The sequence below is a fragment of the Bombina bombina genome, chromosome 1 (assembly GCF_027579735.1).
Source record: "Bombina bombina isolate aBomBom1 chromosome 1, aBomBom1.pri, whole genome shotgun sequence".
Classification (NCBI taxonomy): Eukaryota; Metazoa; Chordata; class Amphibia; order Anura; family Bombinatoridae; genus Bombina; species Bombina bombina.
The window spans coordinates 748375986-748399184 of NC_069499.1; the positions used below are offsets into that span (position 1 = coordinate 748375986).

At 40.7% G+C, this 23199-nt stretch overlaps 1 protein-coding gene across 6 annotated transcripts in view; it reads right to left on the reverse strand.

The window, feature by feature from the left end:
• The window catches only part of LOC128645938 (P2R1A-PPP2R2A-interacting phosphatase regulator 1), a 280777-nt gene that overhangs the window by 163179 nt on the left and 94399 nt on the right, over positions 1-23199 (reverse strand). For 4 of the 6 annotated variants that reach the window (XM_053699277.1, XM_053699276.1, XM_053699275.1 and 1 more), the window contains 2 exons: positions 16728-16774; positions 16297-16351 (listed from right to left, as the gene is read on the reverse strand). In XM_053699277.1, the coding sequence (XP_053555252.1) occupies positions 16297-16351; positions 16728-16774 (102 nt within the window). Of the gene's footprint in view, positions 1-16296; positions 16352-16727; positions 16775-21152; positions 21216-23199 lie in introns of all 6 variants that reach the window. The other 2 variants (XM_053699273.1, XM_053699271.1) reach the window with 1 other exon arrangement.

Here is a 23199-nt window from a genome sequence, read left to right on the forward strand (position 1 = left end):
TCTACGCCGGGCTGCAATCAAGCTGTGCTCTACGGTGATTTTGAAAGAAATTTATAAGGTAAAAAAAAATTATGTTTTCTCCAACATAGGTGTGTCCGGTCCACGGCGTCATCCTTACTTGTGGGAACCAATACCAAAGCTTTAGGACACGGATGAAGGGAGGGAGCAAATCAGGTCACCTAAATGGAAGGCACCACGGCTTGCAAAACCTTTCTCCCAAAAATAGCCTCAGAAGAAGCAAAAGTATCAAACTTGTAAAATTTGGTAAAAGTGTGCAGTGAAGACCAAGTCGCTGCCCTACATATCTGATCAACAGAAGCCTCGTTCTTGAAGGCCCATGTGGAAGCCACAGCCCTAGTGGAATGAGCTGTGATTCTTTCGGGAGGCTGCCGTCCGGCAGTCTCGTAAGCCAATCTGATGATGCTTTTAATCCAAAAAGAGAGAGAGGTAGAAGTTGCTTTTTTGACCTCTCCTTTTACCTGAATAAACAACAAACAAGGAAGATGTTTGTCTAAAATCCTTTGTAGCATCTAAATAGAATTTTAGAGCGCGAACAACATCCAAATTGTGCAACAAACGTTCCTTCTTTGAAACTGGTTTTGGACACAGAGAAGGTACGATAATCTCCTGGTTAATGTTTTTGTTAGAAACAACTTTTGGAAGAAAACCAGGTTTAGTACGTAAAACCACCTTATCTGCATGGAACACCAGATAAGGAGGAGAACACTGCAGAGCAGATAATTCTGAGACTCTTCTAGCAGAAGAAATCGCAACTAAAAACAAAACTTTCCAAGATAATAACTTAATATCAACGGAATGTAAGGGTTCAAATGGAACCCCCTGAAGAACTGAAAGAACTAAATTGAGACTCCAAGGAGGAGTCAAAGGTTTGTAAACAGGCTTGATTCTAACCAGAGCCTGAACAAAGGCTTGAACATCTGGCACAGCTGCCAGCTTTTTGTGAAGTAATACCGACAAGGCAGAAATCTGTCCCTTCAGGGAACTTGCAGATAATCCTTTTTCCAATCCTTCTTGAAGGAAGGATAGAATCCTAGGAATCTTAACCTTGTCCCAAGGGAATCCTTTAGATTCACACCAACAGATATATTTTTTCCAAATTTTGTGGTAAATCTTTCTAGTCACAGGCTTTCTGGCCTGAACAAGAGTATCGATAACAGAATCTGAGAATCCTCGCTTCGATAAAATCAAGCGTTCAATCTCCAAGCAGTCAGCTGGAGTGAAACCAGATTCGGATGTTCGAACGGACCCTGAACAAGAAGGTCTCGTCTCAAAGGTAGCTTCCAAGGTGGAGCCGATGACATATTCACCAGATCTGCATACCAAGTCCTGCGTGGCCACGCAGGAGCTATCAAGATCACCGACGCCCTCTCCTGCTTGATCCTGGCTATCAGCCTGGGGATGAGAGGAAATGGCGGGAACACATAAGCTAGTTTGAAGGTCCAAGGTGCTACTAGTGCATCCACTAGAGCCGCCTTGGGATCCCTGGATCTGGCCCCGTAGCAAGGAACTTTGAAGTTCTGACGAGAGGCCATCAGATCCATGTCTGGAATGCCCCACAGGTGAGTGACTTGGGCAAAGATTTCCGGATGGAGTTCCCACTCCCCCGGATGCAATGTCTGCCGACTCAGAAAATCCGCTTCCCAATTTTCCACTCCTGGGATGTGGATAGCAGACAGGTGGCAGGAGTGAGACTCCGCCCAAAGAATAATTTTGGTTACTTCTTCCATCGCTAGGGAACTCCTTGTTCCCCCCTGATGGTTGATGTACGCAACAGTCGTCATGTTGTCTGATTGAAACCGTATGAACCTGGTCCTCGCAAGCTGGGGCCAGGCCTGGAGAGCATTGAATATCGCTCTCAGTTCCAGAATATTTATCGGTAGAAGAGATTCTTCCCGAGACCAAAGACCCTGAGCTTTCAGGGATCCCCAGACCGCGCCCCAGCCTATCAGACTGGCGTCGGTCGTGACAATGACCCACTCTGGTCTGTGGAACATCATCCCTTGAGACAGATTGTCCAGGGACAGCCACCAACGGAGTGAGTCTCTGGTCTTCTGATTTACTTGTATCTTCGGAGACAAGTCTGTATAGTCCCCATTCCACTGACTGAGCATGCACAGTTGTAATGGTCTTAGATGAATGCGCGCAAAAGGAACTATGTCCATCGCCGCCACCATCAACCCGATCACTTCCATGCACTGAGCTATGGAAGGAAGAGGAACGGAATGAAGTATCCGACAAGAGTCCAGAAGCTTTGTTTTTCTGGCCTCTGTTAGAAAGATCCTCATTTCTAAGGAGTCTATAATTGTTCCCAAGAAGGGAACCCTTGTTGACGGGGATAGAGAACTCTTTTCCACGTTCACTTTCCAGCCGTGAGATCTGAGAAAGGCCAGGACAATGTCCGTGTGAGCCTTTGCTTGAGGAAGGGACGACGCTTGAATCAGAATGTCGTCCAGGTAAGGTACTACTGCAATGCCCCTTGGTCTTAGCACCGCTAGAAGGGACCCTAGTACCTTTGTGAAAATCCTTGGAGCAGTGGCTAATCCGAAAGGAAGCGCCACGAACTGGTAATGTTTGTCCAGGAATGCAAACCTTAGGAACCGATGATGTTCCTTGTGGATAGGAATATGTAGATACGCATCCTTTAAATCCACCGTGGTCATGAATTGACCTTCCTGGATGGAAGGAAGGATAGTTCGAATGGTTTCCATCTTGAACGATGGGACCTTGAGAAATTTGTTTAAGATCTTGAGATCTAGGATTGGTCTGAACGTTCCCTCTTTTTTGGGAACTATGAACAGATTGGAGTAGAACCCCATCCCCTGTTCTCTTAATGGAACAGGATGAATCACTCCCATTTTTAACAGGTCTTCTACACAATGTAAGAACGCCTGTCTTTTTATGTGGTCTGAAGACAACTGCGACCTGTGGAACCTCCCCCTTGGGGGAAGTCCCTTGAATTCCAGAAGATAACCCTGGGAGACTATTTCTAGCGCCCAAGGATCCAGAACATCTCTTGCCCAAGCCTGAGCGAAGAGAGAGAGTCTGCCCCCCACCAGATCCGGTCCCGGATCGGGGGCCAATATTTCATGCTGTCTTGGTAGCAGTGGCAGGTTTCCTGGCCTGCTTTCCCTTGTTCCAGCCTTGCATTGGTCTCCAAGCTGGCTTGGCCTGAGAAGTATTACCCTCTTGCTTAGAGGACGTAGCACCTTGGGCTGGTCCGTTTTTACGAAAGGGACGAAAATTAGGTCTATTTTTTGCCTTGAAAGGCCGATCCTGAGGAAGGGCGTGGCCCTTACCCCCAGTGATATCAGAGATAATCTCTTTCAAGTCAGGACCAAACAACGTTTTCCCCTTGAAAGGAATGTTTAGTAGCTTGTTCTTGGAAGACGCATCAGCCGACCAAGATTTCAACCAAAGCGCTCTGCGCGCCACAATAGCAAACCCAGAGTTCTTAGCCGCTAACTTAGCCAATTGCAAAGAGGCGTCTAGAGTGAAAGAATTAGCCAATTTGAGAGCATTGATTCTGTCCATAATCTCCTCATAAGGAGGAGAGTCACTATCGAGCACCTTAAGCAGTTCATCAAACCAGAAATATGCGGCAGTAGTGACAGGGACAATGCATGAAATGGGTTGTAGAAGGTAACCCTGCTGAACAAACATCTTTTTAAGCAAACCTTCTAATTTTTTATCCATAGGATCTTTGAAAGCACAACTATCCTCTATGGGAATAGTGGTGCGTTTGTTTAAAGTAGAAACCGCTCCCTCGACCTTGGGGACTGACTGCCATAAGTCCTTTCTGGGGTCGACCATAGGAAACAATTTTTTAAATATGGGGGGAGGGACGAAAGGAATACCGGGCCTTTCCCATTCTTTATTAACAATGTCCGCCACCCGCTTGGGTATAGGAAAAGCTTCTGGGAGCCCCGGCACCTCTAGGAACTTGTCCATTTTACATAGTTTCTCTGGGATGACTAAATTTTCACAATCATCCAGAGTGGATAATACCTCCTTAAGCAAAATGCGGAGATGTTCCAATTTAAATTTAAATGTAATCACATCAGATTCAGCCTGCTGAGAAATGTTCCCTAAATCAGTAATTTCTCCCTCAGACAAAACCTCCCTGGCCCCCTCAGATTGGGTTAGGGGCCCTTCAGAGATATTAATATCAGCGTCGTCATGCTCTTCAGTAACTAAAACAGAGCAGCCACGCTTACGCTGACAAGGGTTCATTTTGGCTAAAATGTTTTTGACAGAATTATCCATTACAGCCGTTAATTGTTGCATAGTAAGGAGTATTGGCGCGCTAGATGTACTAGGGGCCTCCTGAGTGGGCAAGACTCGTGTAGACGAAGGAGGGAATGATGCAGTACCATGCTTACTCCCCTCACTTGAGGAATCATCTTGGGCATCATTGTCATTATCACATAAATCACATTTATTTAAATGAATAGGAATTCTGGCTTCCCCACATTCAGAACACAGTCTATCTGGTAGTTCAGACATGTTAAACAGGCATAAACTTGAACAGAAAGTACAAAAAACGTTTTAAAATAAAACCGTTACTGTCACTTTAAATTTTAAACTGAACACACTTTATTACTGCAATTGCGAAAAAACATGAAGGAATTGTTCAAAATTCACCAAATTTTCACCACAGCGTCTTAAAGCTTTGAAAATATTGCACACCAATTTTGGAAGCTTTAACCCTTAAAATAACGGAACCGGAGCCGTTTTAAGCTTTAAACCCCTTTACAGTCCCTGGTATCTGCTTTGCTGAGACCCAACCAAACCCAAAGGGGAATACGATACCAAATGACGCCTTCAGAAGTCTTTTATAAGTATCAGAGCTCCTCTCACATGCGACTGCATGCCATGCCTCTCAAAAACAAGTGCGCAACACCGGCGCGAAAATGAGACTCTGCCTATGCTTTGGGAAAGCCCCTAAAGAATAAGGTGTCTAAAACAGTGCCTGCCGATATTATTATATCAAAATACCCATATAAAATGATTCCTCAAGGCTAAATATGTGTTAATAATCAATCGATTTAGCCCAGAAAAAGTCTACAGTTTAAATAAGCCCTTGTGAAGCCCTTATTTACAATCGTAATAAACATGGCTTACCGGATCCCATAGGGAAAATGACAGCTTCCAGCATTACATCGTCTTGTTAGAATGTGTCATACCTCAAGCAGTAAGAGACTGCACACTGTTCCCCCAACTGAAGTTAATTGCTCTCAACAGTCCTGTGTGGAACAGCCATGGATTTTAGTTACGGTTGCTAAAATCATTTTCCTCATACAAACAGAATTCTTCATCTCTTTTCTGTTTCTGAGTAAATAGTACGTACCAGCACTATTTGAAAATAACAAACTCTTGATTGAATAATGAAAAACTACAGTTAAACACTAAAAAACTCTAAGCCATCTCCGTGGAGATGTTGCCTGTACAACGGCAAAGAGAATGACTGGGGTAGGCGGAGCCTAGGAGGGATCATGTGACCAGCTTTGCTGGGCTCTTTGCCATTTCCTGTTGGGGAAGAGAATATCCCACAAGTAAGGATGACGCCGTGGACCGGACACACCTATGTTGGAGAAACCAAACACTACAATCCTGTTTTATGCTATTTTACCCAGACTGACCACTTATTGCTCTGCATAGAATACTTTATAGCACAAAAAAATGGATTATTCCAGTTTAAGCGAATGGTTCACTTAAATAATTACTTGGCATTTTGTAATATTTTCCAGCAATAAAACCTTCATCTGTATAAGTCATAAAGGTGTAGACAAACCTTTCAGACCTGAAAAAAATATAAAAAATTAACTCCTATTTCTACGCCGGGCTGCAATCAAGCTGTGCTCTACGGTGATTTTGAAGAAGAGACTGTTCCTGGGCAGAAGTGGTTAGATCAATAACGTAATATTCTGGTTACAAGATTCCCTGATTATTTATAACAGAAACTTCACATAACATTATTTTAAGCTGAGAATAAACCCTGCAGCTCAGCGTAATTTTTTTTTTATACAGGATATGACATTTTGTGTAACAAGGAGGAACGTTATGAAGCCTCTGCTTAGTAAGCAAATTGTATTTCTTTTTGTAGAATCAAATAGGTGAAACCATCATATCATTTCTCTCTACTCTCAGACCATCATATCGCTGCCTGCCCGGCACTCACTGCCTCTCAGTCTCTGTAACACACAGCACACAGCATGGATGAGAGGCAGTGAGTGCCGGCCGGGTATGAACAGCTGTTAGCTGAAATTGCAGGAGCGCGCAGGGACGAGACTACTAGACTCGAGAAAAGGATCCTGTACTAGTGCAAGCTTTTGGGAGACGTCAGAGAAGGAGGGGTCAGGCGGCCATTTCCAAACTGCCAGATGAGATCTAGTAAGTTTATTTTCTGCCAAAGTTTATTTAGATGGAAATTTGGCTACAGTTTACTGTAAAGATAGTTAGTTAACTAATCTAAATAAGTTAAAGTAATTTTTGGGTTGACTGTCCCTTTAAGGAAAAAAATATACGAAAATACTGCAATAAACAAAAAGTACCTTAATGAAATATGTCTCACCAGATAGTCCAATTGCCAACGCGTTTTGACCTAATTAGACCTTTATTACGTCGAAATGTGTTGGCAATTGGGGTATCTGGTGAGACATATTTCATTAAGGTACTTTTTGTTTATTGCATACGTTTTTATATATTTTCTTTTACAGGTTTTATATAGTTTGGGTACTCATTGGATTTAAATTGTCTTGGCTTCCTGGAGTGGATCTATTTGGATACCTATTTTGAACATATTGTTGTTGCAGGTTAAAGTTCTGTAGGATTTCATTACCCTGTTACTATAGTGCTGACACTAACATTTGGTTTGGGACTTTATGTAATTATATGTTTATAATATTTTTTTTGTTCATCCTACATTTGTTTCTGATACTTGTTCACTCCTTTTGGGTAGAGGAGTTTTATGTTTTGTTTGTACCATTTATGATCATTTTAAGCAGGATTCATTGTATTTTCATAGGTTCTGTCAAGAAACTATATGCATAAAAACATAATTTATGCTTACCTGATAAATTTATTTCTCTTGTAGTGTGTTCAGTCCACGGGTCATCCATTACTTATGGGATATATTCTCCTTCCCAACAGGAAGTTGCAAGAGGATCACCCAAGCAGAGCTGCTATATAGCTCCTCCCCTCACATGTCATATCCAGTCATTCGACCGAAACAAGACGAGAAAGGAGAAACTATAGGGTGCAGTGGTGACTGGAGTTATATTTTAAAATTTAGAACCTGCCTCAAAAAGACAGGGCGGGCCGTGGACTGAACACACTACAAGAGAAATAAATTTATCAGGTAAGCATAAATTATGTTTTCTCTTGTTAAGTGTGTTCAGTCCACGGGTCATCCATTACTTATGGGATACCAATACCAAAGCTAAAGTACACGGATGATGGGAGGGACAAGGCAGGAACATTAAACAGAAGGAACCACTGCCTGTAGAACCTCTCTCCCAAAAACAGCCTCCGAAGAAGCAAAAGTGTCAAATTTGTAAAATTTGGAAAAAGTATGAAGTGAAGACCAAGTTGCAGCCTTGCAAATCTGTTCAACAGAGGCCTAATTCTTAAAGGCCCAGGTGGAAGCCACAGCTCTAGTGGAATGAGCTGTAATTTTTTCAGGAGGCTGCTGTCCAGCAGTCTCGTAGGCTAAGCGTATTATGCTACGAAGCCAAAAAGAAAGAGAGGTAGCCGAAGCCTTTTGACCTCTCCTCTGTCCAGAGTAAACGACAAACAGAGAAGAAGTTTGTCGAAAATCTTTAGTTTCCTGTAAGTAGAACTTCAGGGCACGGACCACGTCTAGATTATGCAAAAGACGTTCCTTCTTTGAAGAAGGATTAGGACATAATGATGGAACAACAATCTCTTGATTGATATTCCTGTTAGAAACAACCTTAGGTAAAAACCCAGGTTTAGTACGCAGGACTACCTTGTCTGAATGAAAGATCAGATAAGGAGAATCACAATGTAAGGCAGATAGCTCAGAGACTCTTCGAGCCGAGGAAATAGCCATCAAAAACAGAACTTTCCAAGATAAAAGCTTAATATCAATGGAATGAAGGGGTTCAAAAACGGAACACCCTGAAGAACTTTAAGAACCAAGTTTAAGCTCCACGGAGGAGCAACAGTTTTAAACACAGGCTTAATCCTAGCCAAACCCTGACAAAAAGGCTGGACGTCTGGATTCTCTGCCAGACGCTTGTGTAAAAGAATAGACAGAGCAGAAATCTGTCCCTTTAGTGAACTAGCGGATAAGCCCTTTTCTAAACCCTCTTGTAGAAAAGACAATATCCTAGGAATCCTAACCTTACTCCATGAGTAACTCTTGGATTCACACCAATATAAATATTTACGCCATATCTTGTGGTAAATTTTTCTGGTAACAGGTTTCCGAGCCTGTATTAATGTATCAATAACCGAATCTGAAAACCCACGCTTTGATAGAATCAAGCGTTCAATTTCCAAGCAGTCAGCCTCAGAGAATTTAGGTTTGGATGGTTGAAAAGACCCTGAATTAGAAGGTCCTGCCTCAGGGGTAGAGACCATGGTGGACAGGACGACATGTCCACAAGGTCTGCATACCAGGTCCTGCGTGGCCACGCAGGCGCTATCAGAATCACCAATGCTCTCTCCTGTTTGATCCTGGCAATCAGTCGAGGTAGCAACGGAAAAGGTGGAAACACATAAGCTATGTTGAAAACCCAAGGGGCTGCTAGTGCATCTACCAGCACCGCTCCCGGGTCCCTGGACCTGGATCCGTAACAAGGAAGCTTGGCGTTCTGGCGAGATGCCATGAGATCCAGATCCGGTTTTCCCCAACGACGAATAAGTTGAGCAAATACCTCCAGGTGAAGTTCCCACTCCCCCGGATGAAAAGTCTGGCGACTTAGAAAATCCGCCTCCCAGTTCTCCACGCCTGGGATGTAGATCGCTGACAGGTGGCAAGAGTGAGACTCTGCCCAGCGAATTATCTTCGAGACTTCCAACATCGCTAGGGAACTCCTGGTTCCCCCTTGATGATTGATGTAAGCCACAGTCGTGATGTTGTCCGACTGAAATCTGATGAACCTCAGTGTTGCTAACTGAGGCCAAGCTAGAAGAGCATTGAATATTGCTCTTAATTCTAGAATGTTTATCGGGAGGAGTTTCTCCTCCTGAGTCCACGATCCCTGAGCCTTCAGGGAGTTCCAGACTGTTCCCCAGCCTAGTAGGCTGGCATCTGTTGTTACAATCGTCCAATCTGGTCTGCGAAAAGTCATTCCTTTGGACAAATGAACCCGTGGCAACCACCAGAGAAGAGAATCTCTGGTCTCCTGGTCCAGATTTAGCAAAGGGGACAGATCTGAGTAATCCCCGTTCCATTGACTTAGCATGCATAGTTGCAGCGGTCTGAGATGTAGGCGCGCAAATGGCACTATGTCCATTGCCGCGACCATTAAGCCGATTACTTCCATGCACTGAGCTACTGATGGGCTTGGAATGGAGTGAAGGACACGGCAAGCATTGAGAATCTTTGATAACCTGGACTCCGTCAGGTAAATTTTCATCTCTACAGAATCTATAAGAGTCCCTAGAAAAGGAACCCTTGTGAGTGGTAACAGAGAACTCTTTTCCACATTTACTTTCCACCCATGCGACCTCAGAAATGCTAGAACTATCTCTGTATGAGACTTTGCATTTTGAAAACTTGACGCTTGTATCAGAATGTCGTCTAGGTACGGAGCCACCGCTATGCCTCGTGGTCTTAGTACCGCCAGAAGTGAGCCCAGAACCTTTGTAAAAATTCTCGGGGCCGTAGCTAACCCGAAGGGAAGAGCTACAAACTGGTAATGCCTGTCTAGAAAGGCAAACCTTAGGTACCGATAATGATCTTTGTGAATCGGTATGTGAAGGTAGGCATCCTTTAAGTCCACTGTGGTCATATATTGACCCTCTTGGATCATGGGTAGGATGGTCCGAATGGTTTCCATCTTGAACGATGGAACCCTTAGGAACTTGTTTAAGATTTTTAAGTCTAAGATTGGTCTGAAGGTTCCCTCTTTTTTGGGAACCACAAACAGATTTGAATAAAACCCTTGCCCCTGTTCCGTTCGCGGAACTGGGTGGATCACTCCCATCACTAAGAGGTCTTGTACACATTGTAGAAATGCCTCTTTCTTTACTAGGTTTGCTGATAACCTTGACAGATGAAACCTCCCTTGTGGAGGAGAAGTTTTGAAATCCAGAAGGTATCCCTGAGATATAATCTCCAACGTCCAGGGATCCTGTACATCTCTTGCCCAAGCCTGGGCGAAGAGAGAAAGTCTGCCCCCCACTAGATCCGTCTCCGGAAAGGGGGCCCTGTCTTCATGCCGTCTTAGGGGCGGAAGTAGGCTTTCTGGCCTGCTTGCCCTTGTTCCATGACTGGTTGCCTTTCCAACCCTGTCTGTAACGAGCAGTAGTTCCCTCCTGTTTTGGAGCGGAGGAAGTTGATGCTGCTCCTGCCTTGAAATTACGAAAGGCACGAAAATTAGACTGTTTGGCCTTTGATTTGGCCCTGTCCTGAGGAAGGGTGTGGCCCTTACCTCCAGTAATGTCAGCAATAATTTCCTTCAAGCCGGGCCCGAATAAGGTCTGCCCTTTGAAAGGAATGTTTAGTAGTTTAGACTTAGAAGTTACATCTGCTGACCAGGATTTAAGCCATAGCGCTCTGCGTGCCTGTATGGCGAATCCGGAATTCTTAGCCGTAAGTTTGGTTAAATGCACTACGGCATCCGAAACAAACACATTAGCCAGCTTAAGGGTTCTAATCTTGCTCAAAGACTCATCCAATGGTGCTGTGCGAATCGCCTCTTCCAGAGACTCAAACCAGAATGCCGCTGCAGCAGTGACAGGCGCAATGCATGCAAGAGGCTGTAATATAAAACCTTGTTGAACAAACATTTTCTTAAGGTAACCCTCTAATTTTTTATCCATTGGATCTGAGAAAGCACAGCTATCCTCCACCGGGATAGTGGTACGCTTGGCTAAAGTAGAAACTGCTCCCTCCACCTTTAGGGACCGTCTGCCATAAGTCTCGTGTGGTGGCGTCTATAAGGAACATTTTTCTAAATATCGGAGGAGGGGAAAAAGGCACACCGGGTCTATCCCACTCCTTGCTAATAATCTCTGTAAGCCTCTTTGGTATAGGAAAAACGTCAGTACACACAGGTACCGCATAGTATTTATCCAGCCTACATAATTTCTCTGGGATTGCCACCGTGTCACAATCATTCAGAGCCGCTAACACCTCCCCTAGCAACACGCGGAGGTTCTCAAGCTTAAATTTAAAATTTGAAATTTCTGAATCCGGTCTCCCCGAATCAGAACCGTCACCCACAGAATGAAGCTCTCCGTCCTCATGTTCTGCAAATTGTGACGCAGTATCAGACATGGCTCTCGTGTTATCGGCGCGCTCTGTCCTTAACCCAGAGCTGTCGCGCTTGCCTCTTAACTCGGGCATATTGTATAATACTTCTTTCATAACATTAGCCATATCATGTAAAGTGATTTGTAAGGGCCTTGATGTACTTGGCGCCTCAATCTCACGCACCTCCCGAGCGGGAGACGAAGGTACTGACACGTGAGGAGAGTTAGACGGCATAACTTCCCCCTCGTTGTCTGGTGATAATTTCTTTATCGGTACAGATTGACTTTTATTCAAAGTAATATCAATACAATTGGTACACATATTTCTATTGGGCTCCACATCGGCTTTTAAACATAATGATCAAGCAGATTTCTCTGTATCAGACATGTTTAAACAGACTAGCAATGAAGCTAGCAAGCTTGGAAATTACTTTCAATAAGTTTACAAGCAATATAAAAAACGCTGCAGCGCTTTTAAAAAACACAGTTGAATAACAAAGAACTAATTCAGTTATAGTCAACAATTCTTTAAATGTATTAATTAGCAGAGGATTGCACCCATTAGCAAAAGGATGATTAACCCCTCAGTACCCAAAAACGGATATCAAATTAAGATTTAACGCTTTTATAACAGTCAAACACACTGTCACAGGTCTGCTGTGACTGATTACCTCCCTCAAAAACGAATTTTGAAGACCCCTGAGCTCTCTAGAGACGTCCTGGATCAAGGAGGAAGAAGCAGGAAGACTGTGCTAGAATTTTAACTGCGCAACAAGGCGCTAAAAAAGGCCCCTCCCACTCATTTACAACAGTGGGAGACCTGATATAACGGTTTCTATGCAGAAATATACGTTAGCCATGTGGAAAAAAATCATGCCCAAAAGGATTTATCACCAAAGTACCTCACAAAACGAATAACATGCCAGTAAACGTTTTAAAAACAAACTTTTTTTTTTCTTTTTTTTAATGTCATGCAAAGTTATCACTAAGCCTGCTACCAGTCGCTTCCACTGCAGATAAGGCTTAAGCATTATTTCAGTATTAACAGTATTTTCTCAGTCAAATTCTAGTCCCTAGAAAATAACTCTACTGTGCATACATTTATGAGCCTGATACCAGTCACTACTACTGCATTTAAGGCTGTACTTACATCATACGGGTAACAGCAGTGTTTTCTTAGTCAATTCCATTCCCAGAAAATATTGTACTGCACATACCTCATTTGCGGGGGACCCCGCATGCTATTCCCATTTTCTGAAGTTACCCCACTCCAAAGAATGTCGAGAACAGCCAGTGGATCTTAGTTACACCTGCTAAGATCATAGAAAACGCAGGCAGTTTCTTCTTCCAAATACTGCCTGAGATAGAAAAACAGCACACTCCGGTGCCATTTAAAATAACAAACTTTTGATTGAAGAATAATTAAGTAAAAACTCCAACTCCTCTCGCGACCTCCTTCTTTGTTGAGGGTTGCAAGAGAATGACTGGATATGACATGTGAGGGGAGGAGCTATATAGCAGCTCTGCTTGGGTGATCCTCTTGCAACTTCCTGTTGGGAAGGAGAATATATCCCATAAGTAATGGATGACCCGTGGACTGAACACACTTAACAAGAGAAAATTGAGTCTAATATGACTCCTGTAAATGCTACCCTTATAGCAGAATATAACAAGCCTTTGGAGTAGATCAATACTCTAACCATGATCTTGAATGAAGACAGAAACTGGAGAGTATGATCAATAGCTAATAACAGGAAATCAGCTTGAACTAATATATCATTCAGATAAGGAGAAACTGAAATGACCTGATTCTGAGCACTGGCAAGATTTCATCCAGCACAGGTGGTAAACTGGCAAGGTTTTGAAGATATACAAACCTCAAGAACCGAGAGTAATCCCTGTGTATAGAGATGTGAAGCAAACAATCCAAGAGTTTATACTAGCCATAAACTGACCTTTTGGAAGAAGGGTAGAAACAGTGAGGAATGTTCCCATTATACAAGTGCAAACCCTGACCAACATGCATAGGGATGTTAAATTCAGGACAGGACTGTAAATCCTTTTGGAAAATGAACCGATTGGGGACAAAACCTCTTGACCTTGTGGTTACAAAGGTACTGGGATTAATTATTCCATTATCCTCCAAAACCTTTATAAAGGCTGCCACCTCAGAAGGATCTTTGGCAACATGAGATAGGACTGCTGGTCAATAAGGAGGACTCTGCTTCAAAGAGAACAAAACTCTCAATGTCTTAACAGACAAACAGAATCAGTCCTTATATCTGAACTATTTTTCCTGATGGATCCAAAAATATATAAACTTATACAAAGTGTATTAAATCAGTGCATGACATAAGTATCAGCTGTGGTATAAATGTACCTACTTAAGCATTTTTACATATTTATACTGTCATATAGCTTTACGGCCTAGAGAAGCAGCACACATAGAACAACAGGAACACATCATTTACTTTGTAAATCCATGTCCAGAAAAACAGAGACTGTGTATACTTGGAAAGTAAAAACACAATGTATATGGTCCATGAAAATATTCATGATTAATGCTCAGTGTCTGCATACATATAAATTACCCATACAATCGGAAAAAAGAGATACCAAAAGACCTTATCTCTAAATAATCTCCACTGCAAATGAAAATATTTATTAAGCCTGCAGTACAATGCATAAAAGGTATAGCCCTAGAGGGGTATATACTATAGGATTGTGTACACTAATAGCATAGGACATGTATTGTCTTGCATATCTTCAGAGACAAGGTTCTGCCTATGTAAAATGTATCATTTGTGCTGCTGAATATGCAATGCACATAGATAGCTTTTAGCTAAATAAACAAGTATATGTAGACAGGATATCAGCAACTGACTCCTCTATAGAGATATCAGTCGGGACAGATATTTTGTTATAGTTTTCACTTATATACAGTGTCATTGCAAAGTTTATTATAAGTATTAGTACAGCCAATACCTGGTAGAACCATCTACACTAAGTGTACACTCCCTCAGACACTTCAATTATCACACAGTGTAGAAACTACAACAGCCCCTATATATATTATATAGCCCTTGAGAACCCCCTGGCAGCTCCTGTATGGTTACTTGCCACCTTCCTGGGACTGGCAGGCACTGGAAATTTGTTTAAAATCTGGTCTCAACTGTAGAAGAAGAAAATCTAGTTGCAGAAGCTCCATATTGAGAAAGCCCTGGAACACTGCAGAGGCGGAGGTAATGCCAAGAGCAAAGTCGGTGGCCATGTTAAAAAGTTAAAACACTTGGGTTCTATTTTAAATAAGTTTAAAAGTGCCCCCAAAACTTCCCTTAGGGCTGCCAGAGGGCTGTAAAAGGTCAGAGGTTTCCCTGATAGTATACCCAATGATGATAGAACCTTTAGGGACCTGATAGGGAGAAAACATTGTGTCATAGTATCTACAAATAGTCTCTGGGCTGTATGTGTGCTGTGTAAAGTCAGTTACCTTACGCAATACCCCTCAACTGGCTAACCAGGCAAGTCAATGCAGCTGCAGCAGTATCCAGTAGAGAGCCCATCCAGTGCAGGTATTGAGTACTGCAGAGGTTTGCAGTAAGAAATACCCGAGTCCCTCAGGGGGAGGCTAGGAACGAGTCCCTGTGACACCTGACGCTAGTTATGGCTAAAGTCCCTTAAGGGAAATGCTGTGCACTTAACAGGGTATTACTGTGTCACTGTATCATTCAGCTGCTGTGAAGTTACTCTTCTATATTCTTTGTAAATGATACTCCCTAGGGACTCTCGGTCTCACATAGGTCTGAGCTCCCAATTTATAATCAATAAGCAAGTAGCTAGAACAACCCCTATTCTCAACCATCTCCTATGAGGCCAAGAACAAAATTAAGAGAGATGGGAGTATTTTAAGCTCTGATATGGGTTCTTGACCTCCTCCTAGTGGCGGGAGATATATCCCATATGTTATGAAGGACTGTGGACCATCATGATTTTACAAAAGAGATGCTATGTAATATACAGGCAGCAGCAGAAATCAACCTGCAATTTCCATTTTAAATTGCTTTAAGTATTGGATTTTATTTATACAGCAATAGAGATAATATAAGGCAGCCTTTGTGTGTGTGTGTGTGTGTGTGTGTGCGTGTGCGTGTGCGTGTGTGCGTGTGGAGTGAGATGTTAAAGTGACCGTCAACAAAAAATTTTTTTACTACCCATTCCCCAACTTTGCACAACCAACATTGTTACATTAGTATTCCTTTTAACCTTTAAACCTCTACATTTCTGCCAGGTTCTAAGCTACTAAAGACAGCCTCTTATCACATGCTTTTTTTTTTAGCTTTTTCCCAAAAGAGGAGTGTTAGTTCATGTGAGCCATATAGATAACATTGTGCTCACATCTGTGGGTTGTGTACAATACATCACTAATTGGCTGAAATGCAAGTCAATAGATAATAAATAAAAAGTCATGTACATTTTTTTTTAGTTGACTGTCCCTTTAAATGGAAACCAATTTTACAATACAGTGTCCCTTTAATATGTATGTTTGGTCAATTCTGAACATACACATAACAAAATAGAAGAGGTAAATAGAGGTAAACAGCAATTTATTCTATTCATATAAGTTTTGTTGTATGCTAAACCTTCCTGAATACGCTCAAAGCTTCACAATGGCTAAGAAGTGCTGAATGTCTACATTAAACAACATTAATTTCACAGTAGCTTATAACAAAGTATAACACATAACAAAAAAAAAAATGTCAGTCAGTGTTCTATTTCAGCTATTAATTCACCCACACACATATACATTTTTTGGGGGGGTTTTCTTTTTACCAGACTCAAGCTTTCCTCCCAGGACTGGCTCATCTGCATTGCCACTTGTACTTCCCTATGACAAAAATAAATAAATAAAAATGAGCAAATAAGAGGATATATAGCAAGGTTTTCTAGGCTTAGGCTTCAGGGCCAGATTGCAGCCCTAGAGATATTATCTACTCATCTATTCCCCATAACTCCCTTACAATTTAGTCACGTCCTTTCTTTGATACAATGCATGTGTTTCTACGATTGGTTACAAATTTAGGTCAGCAGTAATTATAGTGCTAGCTAATTAGTCATTTGAAGGTTTTTTATTTATAAAAATGTATAATCATTTGGAAAACAGTTTTATTTTTTTCACCAACACAGACTGTACATAAATCTGTTGTAGCAACTTATAAGAAAATGGTGGACACCCCTCTTACAGACTGTTATGTTTTAATTACCTTTCATGTGCAGTTTCTCTGTTAATCATAAGATCCACACCTTCTTCCTAAAAAAAATTAAAAAAAAAAAAAAAGTTTTTTTTTTAAAATAGGAAATATTCTTCTCACTAATTCAATCTAGAGAAAATGTACTTCAAAAAACGCACTTTAATTTGTTATATGATTCTATTAGCAGGAAAAGTTTTCAAGTATTCATTTATTCAAGTTAAATATAAGAAAAGGAATGCTAATTGTCCTGTTCAAAGTTGTTTTCTGCTGAGCAACAAATATCTGTTTAATCCATATCAAGATATAAAAATAACTAATTGCGGTTAGAAAAAAGGCAGGATGCCAAGCAATGCAAAGCAAATGATGTTTATTCTCAGTATCTAACTACGGCACCCAGAGTTTTGTCTACGGAGGACCTCTGCCTTACCGTATCCTAGATGGCAAGCTCGGTGGGAGAACATCCAATGCATATATTTTATACTGCAATAATTCATTATCTTTAAATTGTTCAGATAGAGCATGCAATTATTTTTATATATTGTGAGAAAACAGTCATTTACAATTATCAAATGTATAAAACAATAAACATACAATAAACATTCTCTTGTTTCAGTGCAAGTCCTATGTAGGGGAAGAGGCTCTGCCCTACATCCTCTTGCAAGAATATTCAAGAATATTGGCTCCATCCAAATACAAGAGGTGTGGAGGTCTGGAATGCGAATGAAAATGGACAATGCCTGAACATTTTTGACAAAGATTGATGGCATAATTCTATAAAAACATATATAACTACTTAATAAGAATAAAGTGAGAAAAGAGAACAATAGGTGTCAGTGTGTGATTTGGGGTCGTGAGTCAGCCGCTTGGAGGAAAAGAAAATAAATAAATTTAAGAGACATTAATTTATTTATTATTAAATGTAAATCCTTCTCTTGGCATTGTTGAAAAAGATACCTAGGTAGGTTCATGAGCAGCAATGCACTACTGGGATCTAGCTAGTTATTGGTGGCTACACACATATGCCTCATCACTGGCCCACCGATGTGTTCAGCTAACTCCCAGTAGTACATTGCTGGTCTGGTCCTGACTTTAAATCTGTGGTTAAAGGGACATAATATTCATATGCTAAATCACTTGAAACTGATGCAGTATAACTGTAAAAAGCTGAGAGGAAAATATCACCTGAGCATCTCTATGTAAAAAAGGAAGATATTTTACCTCACAGTCTCCTCAGCTCAGCAGAGTAAGTTCTGTGTAAAAAGTTACACTCAGCTGCTCCCAGCTGCAGGTAAAAAATAAATAAAAAAAAAAAATAGAAATGAACAGCAGCCAATCAGCATCAGCAGTGCTGAGGTCATGAACTCTTACTGTGATCTCATGAGATTTCATAGTAAGCTTCCTTTACCTGATTGGTGAAATAATATGAGAGTGCACGAGGCTCATCCTTTCAGCTGTCCCAGGACAGACATACTAATATGCTGCTTAGAAATCCTTTACAATGGGATGTGGCTACTGAGGAACTTTTGAGGTAAAATATCTTTCTTTTTTACATAGAGATGTTCAGGTGATATTTTCTAGTCAGCTTTTTACAGCAATGCTGCATCACTTTCAAGTGTTTAAACATTTGGGTATTATGGCCATTTAACACAGTTATATGCAAGCAACAGTACAATAATACAATGCTCTTACAAATATATGTGTATATATTCCAGATCTGACGCCCAATTTTGTATATTGTATGTTGAGTGTTTATGCTTTTAAATGATCTAATAAAGACAATCTTTTAAGCTGTACTCACGGCTGGAACTTGTTCACTTTACATTGTATATATACACATACACACACATTTATACATATACACACACAGCTTGAAATTTCCAGTAGCCCTGGATGATCAGGAAATTGCAGCAAACAAGTAAAGAATTTGACTTTCAGGCAGTCTGGAGGCGGAGCTAGCAGACGCAAGATGTGCATGCCGCTCTATGACCTCGGAGTAGAGAGGCCGAGGCCTAAAAGCTCTGCAGGGAATACAGCGTTGCCCCAAAACGGCAGACATAGGCTGTGAATCCGCTGGCGTTTTTCTGGTGATCTGGCAGTGGAGAAAAAGTACCAAGGATTGCTGAAGTGGCTCAGAAGAACAGCACCATCTAGAAGGCCTATAGCTTGACTGGCTAATCTCCCGTCTGTACCCCCATTACCGGACAGAGAGCAAGGGGAATGTAGCAGTACTGAAATTTATTGAGATGCTACAATTAAAAGGGATATGAAACCCAAAACTTTTCTTTTGTGCTTCAGAGCGAGCATTAAATTGTAAAAAACTTTCCAGTTTACGTCTATTATCAAATTGTCTTCATTCCCATGGTATTCTTTGCTAGGTAGGTGTCTAACACTACATGACAGGAAATAGTGCTGCCATCTAGTGCTCTTGCAAAGGGACAACATTCTTGCAAAACTGTCTCTCTGCCAATCACCTCCAGAATAAAATGCAAAATACTGACGGACAATCAAGGCCCTTAATAACACTGTTCCCCCTATATTTTCCATCTCGTCTACAGATACTCTTCTTCCCATCTCCTTTACTTTCCCCATGATGTCCTCTCCGCCTCTCGTTACTTACTCACATTCCAGTCTACAGGACTTATCCGGATTGGCCCCTGTTTTGTGAAACTCCATGACTCGCTCCACTAGACTCTCCCCTAGTTATCAAACATTTAAGTGCTCTTTAAAGACTCTACTGTTGAGAGATGCATACAATATGCACAAACATTCTCTTACCTCGGTACCTCTCCTCCTTTTTTCATTCCCTGAACCCCCTTAGCAAATAAGCCTATGAGCCCAGCTGTTTTGTAGATCACCTTCTTGTTTGGTGATTTACAGCAGTGCAACTCTTGGCAGGGCCCTCTACGCATTTGTCTCCCATAAATACTACCTTGCATATTAATCCTATGTTTATAGTGGTGCAGAATATGTTGGCGCTCTACAAATAACTGATAATTAAATAGTAATAATAATAATAATAATAATAATAATAATAATAATAAAACTGCTGCCATATAGTGAACCAAACACATGAACACTTCTGAGCTTACGCGTCTGCTTTTAAACAAAAGAAACCAAGAGAAAGAAGGAAATGTGATAATATAAGTACATTTGAAAGTGATTTAAAGTTGCATGCTATATCTAACTCATGAAAGAAAAACGTAGAGTTTCATGTCACTTTAAAGCTGCTGAGAAATATTTTAGCCCTATAATTGATCTGCAGCATTAAAAGTGCTCTAAAGGATGTTTGTATACTGCACTGTGCAATAGAATACCTATGGGAGGGTAAGCTGAAGATTTTTTTTTAGGAAAGGCTTTTTTGTTGTTGTTTTTTTTAAAAAAAAAAGGTTTTACAATGTGCTGCAGTCATAGGCTTTGTTGTCTTATGTCCAGGATCAACGTGAATACTATACCCACACAAAACTTATTAGCCTTTTGGGACTTCCTCAGAAGCTGTTCCGAAGGATCCCTTGTGTTTGATGGTTAAGGTGTAGTACAAAAACATTTAACAAAGTTTTAAATCTTTTGAATCATCAAAGGTCTTATATTTTCTTAATGTTCAGAAACAGGTATTTTTTTCTATATGCCATTAATGAGGAAAGCAATCAGAAAATTATACAATTTGAATATCCTTTTTTAATTAATATTACTGAGTTGTATTTAGTCTATATGGACACATAATTGTGCAAGCTGCAAGTGTCTTCTCTTCTGTGTAAAATTAAAATATCATGGATGAATTTGTACAGACTAAAGGCAATGTCAGTCAGCAAAGGGGAAAACATGGAGAAAAGGGGTTCTAAAGTAAATAATACATCTCCTACTAGATCTCAAATAGTTACTGAAGAAATTGACCAGAATTCCATTGCCTACCAAGTTTAAACTCTGATACTTCTAAAAATTGAAGAGATCACAAGATTGGATTGTGTTCTGAATGAGCTTAAATTAAATGGTTTCATGCCCCTTTAAAAGCTGAAAGGCTAACAGAAGCTGAAAGTAGAATCTCAGATAAAGAAGATCTGATGAGTTCAAAAGATAAGAAGATGAAAGACCTTGTACATCAAAATCAGATGTTGTTTTAGAAAATGGATGATTTTGAAAATTGCAACAGCAGACTATAAAACACACATTATAGGCGTCCCATAGACAATTGACTCAGCGGAGCTACTGAACTTTACTGAAAAAAAAAAAACCTTCCTCATAGATTGGGCCTACAAAATATGAGATGATCATTTAAAGTGGAAAGGGCCCACAGATTGGGGCCTGTACTAAAATACAAGGAAAGTGAAAATAAGCCATGCCCAATAACTATTAAAGTTTTTAAGCTATAAACGGAGATATCAAGATCATTATAGAAAAACACAACATTTCTCTTTTGAATACAAGAAGATTTATTTATACCAAGATTATGCTGCAGAAGTCGCTAGAAGAAGAAGAAGACAATTCTCCCCAATTTGTTCCAGTCTGGCGAAAGATGGAAGACAATTTGCATTATTATATCCTGTGAAATTAAGATTGAAAGTTAGAGAGAACTCTATTATACTGGAAACACCTGGAAAAAAGTTAAACACTTTTTGGACATTGAGAAGCATATTTTCTGTCCTTTATTTAAATATTCTTTTTTTTGTTTTTTTCCCCTCCTTTTAATTTTTATTCTTTAGAAGTATGTTATATTTAGGGTTCTAAAAGAAATAAATAGATGGTTAAAATGATCACATGGAATATAGGGGGAATTCATTTCCATATTATAATTCAACTAAAAATATAAGGCAGATACAGTATAGCCTGCCTGCCTTCAAGAAACACACGCATCAGAAGAACAATATAACAAGTTAAAAACACAATGGGTGAATGAAGTCCTATTTTCTTAGAATAAATCTACAAAGGGAGTGGCTATTCTACAATATCAGGATGAAAGTAAAGTAATAGAAAATGAAGGCAGATTTGTGATAGTTAATGTCAATATAGAAGATGTATTGTATGTATTGTACACAATATGTTTATGGTCCTAATACACAAAATAAAGATGTTTTTTGTTTAGTTTGGTTAAGAAATTATGTATTTATATCCAAAAATTATATAGTTGGTTGATTTTAACTTTACACTAAACTCATATCTAAATAGAAAGAAAAAAAGTCTGCAAAAAATTAATTCTTACCTGATAAATCCATTTCTTTCATATTGGTGAGAGTCCACGATTCCTTACTTGTGGGAATTCTACTGCCCTATTCAGCATACAAGAACCTCTTACAATCGCTAGAAAACTGTGAATATTGCCCTGGTAATGGATATAAGATATCATAGTAATTTAACCGATTGTAAAAGAGGTCGCCCCTGAAGCGCTCTGAAGACTGCACCAAGACTGTACCAAAATATTTAATGGTAACCTTGCCTCTTGGAGACCAAACTCTTTAAGATCTCCAAGGCTCCAGACCGTGCCCCAATCAAGAGACTGGCATCCGTGGAAATTATTTCCCATGACAGACAAAGGAAACTCATCCCCAGAGAAACGGGAATGGGGAATCTCCGCCAGGAAAGAAAGTTTGACCGAGGAGACTAGATAGATTAAGTGAGACAGTTGGTGTGGTCTCCATTCCACTACCCTAGCATGCGTAGCTGCAGTGGAGACAAACAAACTTTACAAAAAAAAACAGAATTTATGTTTACCTGATAAATTTCTTTCTCCTACAGTGTATCCGGTCCACGGCTTCATCCTTACTTGTGGGATATTCTCAATCCCTACAGGAAGTGGCAAAGAGAGCACACAGCAGAGCTGTCCATATAGCTCCCCTCAGGCTCCGCCCCCCCAGTCATTCGACCGACGGTTAGGAGAAAAAGGAGAACCATAGGGTGCAGTGGTGACTGTAGTTTACAAAAATAAATTTAAACCTGACTAAAATGCCAGGGTGGGCCGTGGACCGGATACACCGTAGGAGAAAGAAATTTATCAGGTAAACATAAATTCTGTTTTCTCCTACATTGGTGTATACGGTCCACGGCTTCATCCTTACTTGTGGGAACCAATACCAAAGCTTTAGGACACGGATGAAGGGAGGGAACAAGTCAGGTAACCTAAACGGAAGGCACCACTGCTTGTAAAACGTTTCTCCCAAAAATAGCCTCCGAAGAAGCAAAAGTATCGAATTTGCAAAATTTGGCAAATGTATGCAGTGAAGACCAAGTCGCTGCCTTACAGATCTGTTCAACAGAAGCCTCATTCTTGAAAGCCCATGTGGAAGCCATAGCTCTAGTAGAGTGAGCTGTAATTCGTTCAGGGGGCTGCCTTCCAGCAGTCTCATAAGCCAACTGGATGATGCTTTTCAGCCAGAAGGACAGAGAGGTCGCAGTCGCCTTTTGACCTCTCCTCTTGCCAGAATAGACGACAAACAAGGACGATGTTTGTCTGAAGTCTTTAGTTGCTTTTAGATAGCACTTTAAAGCACGAACC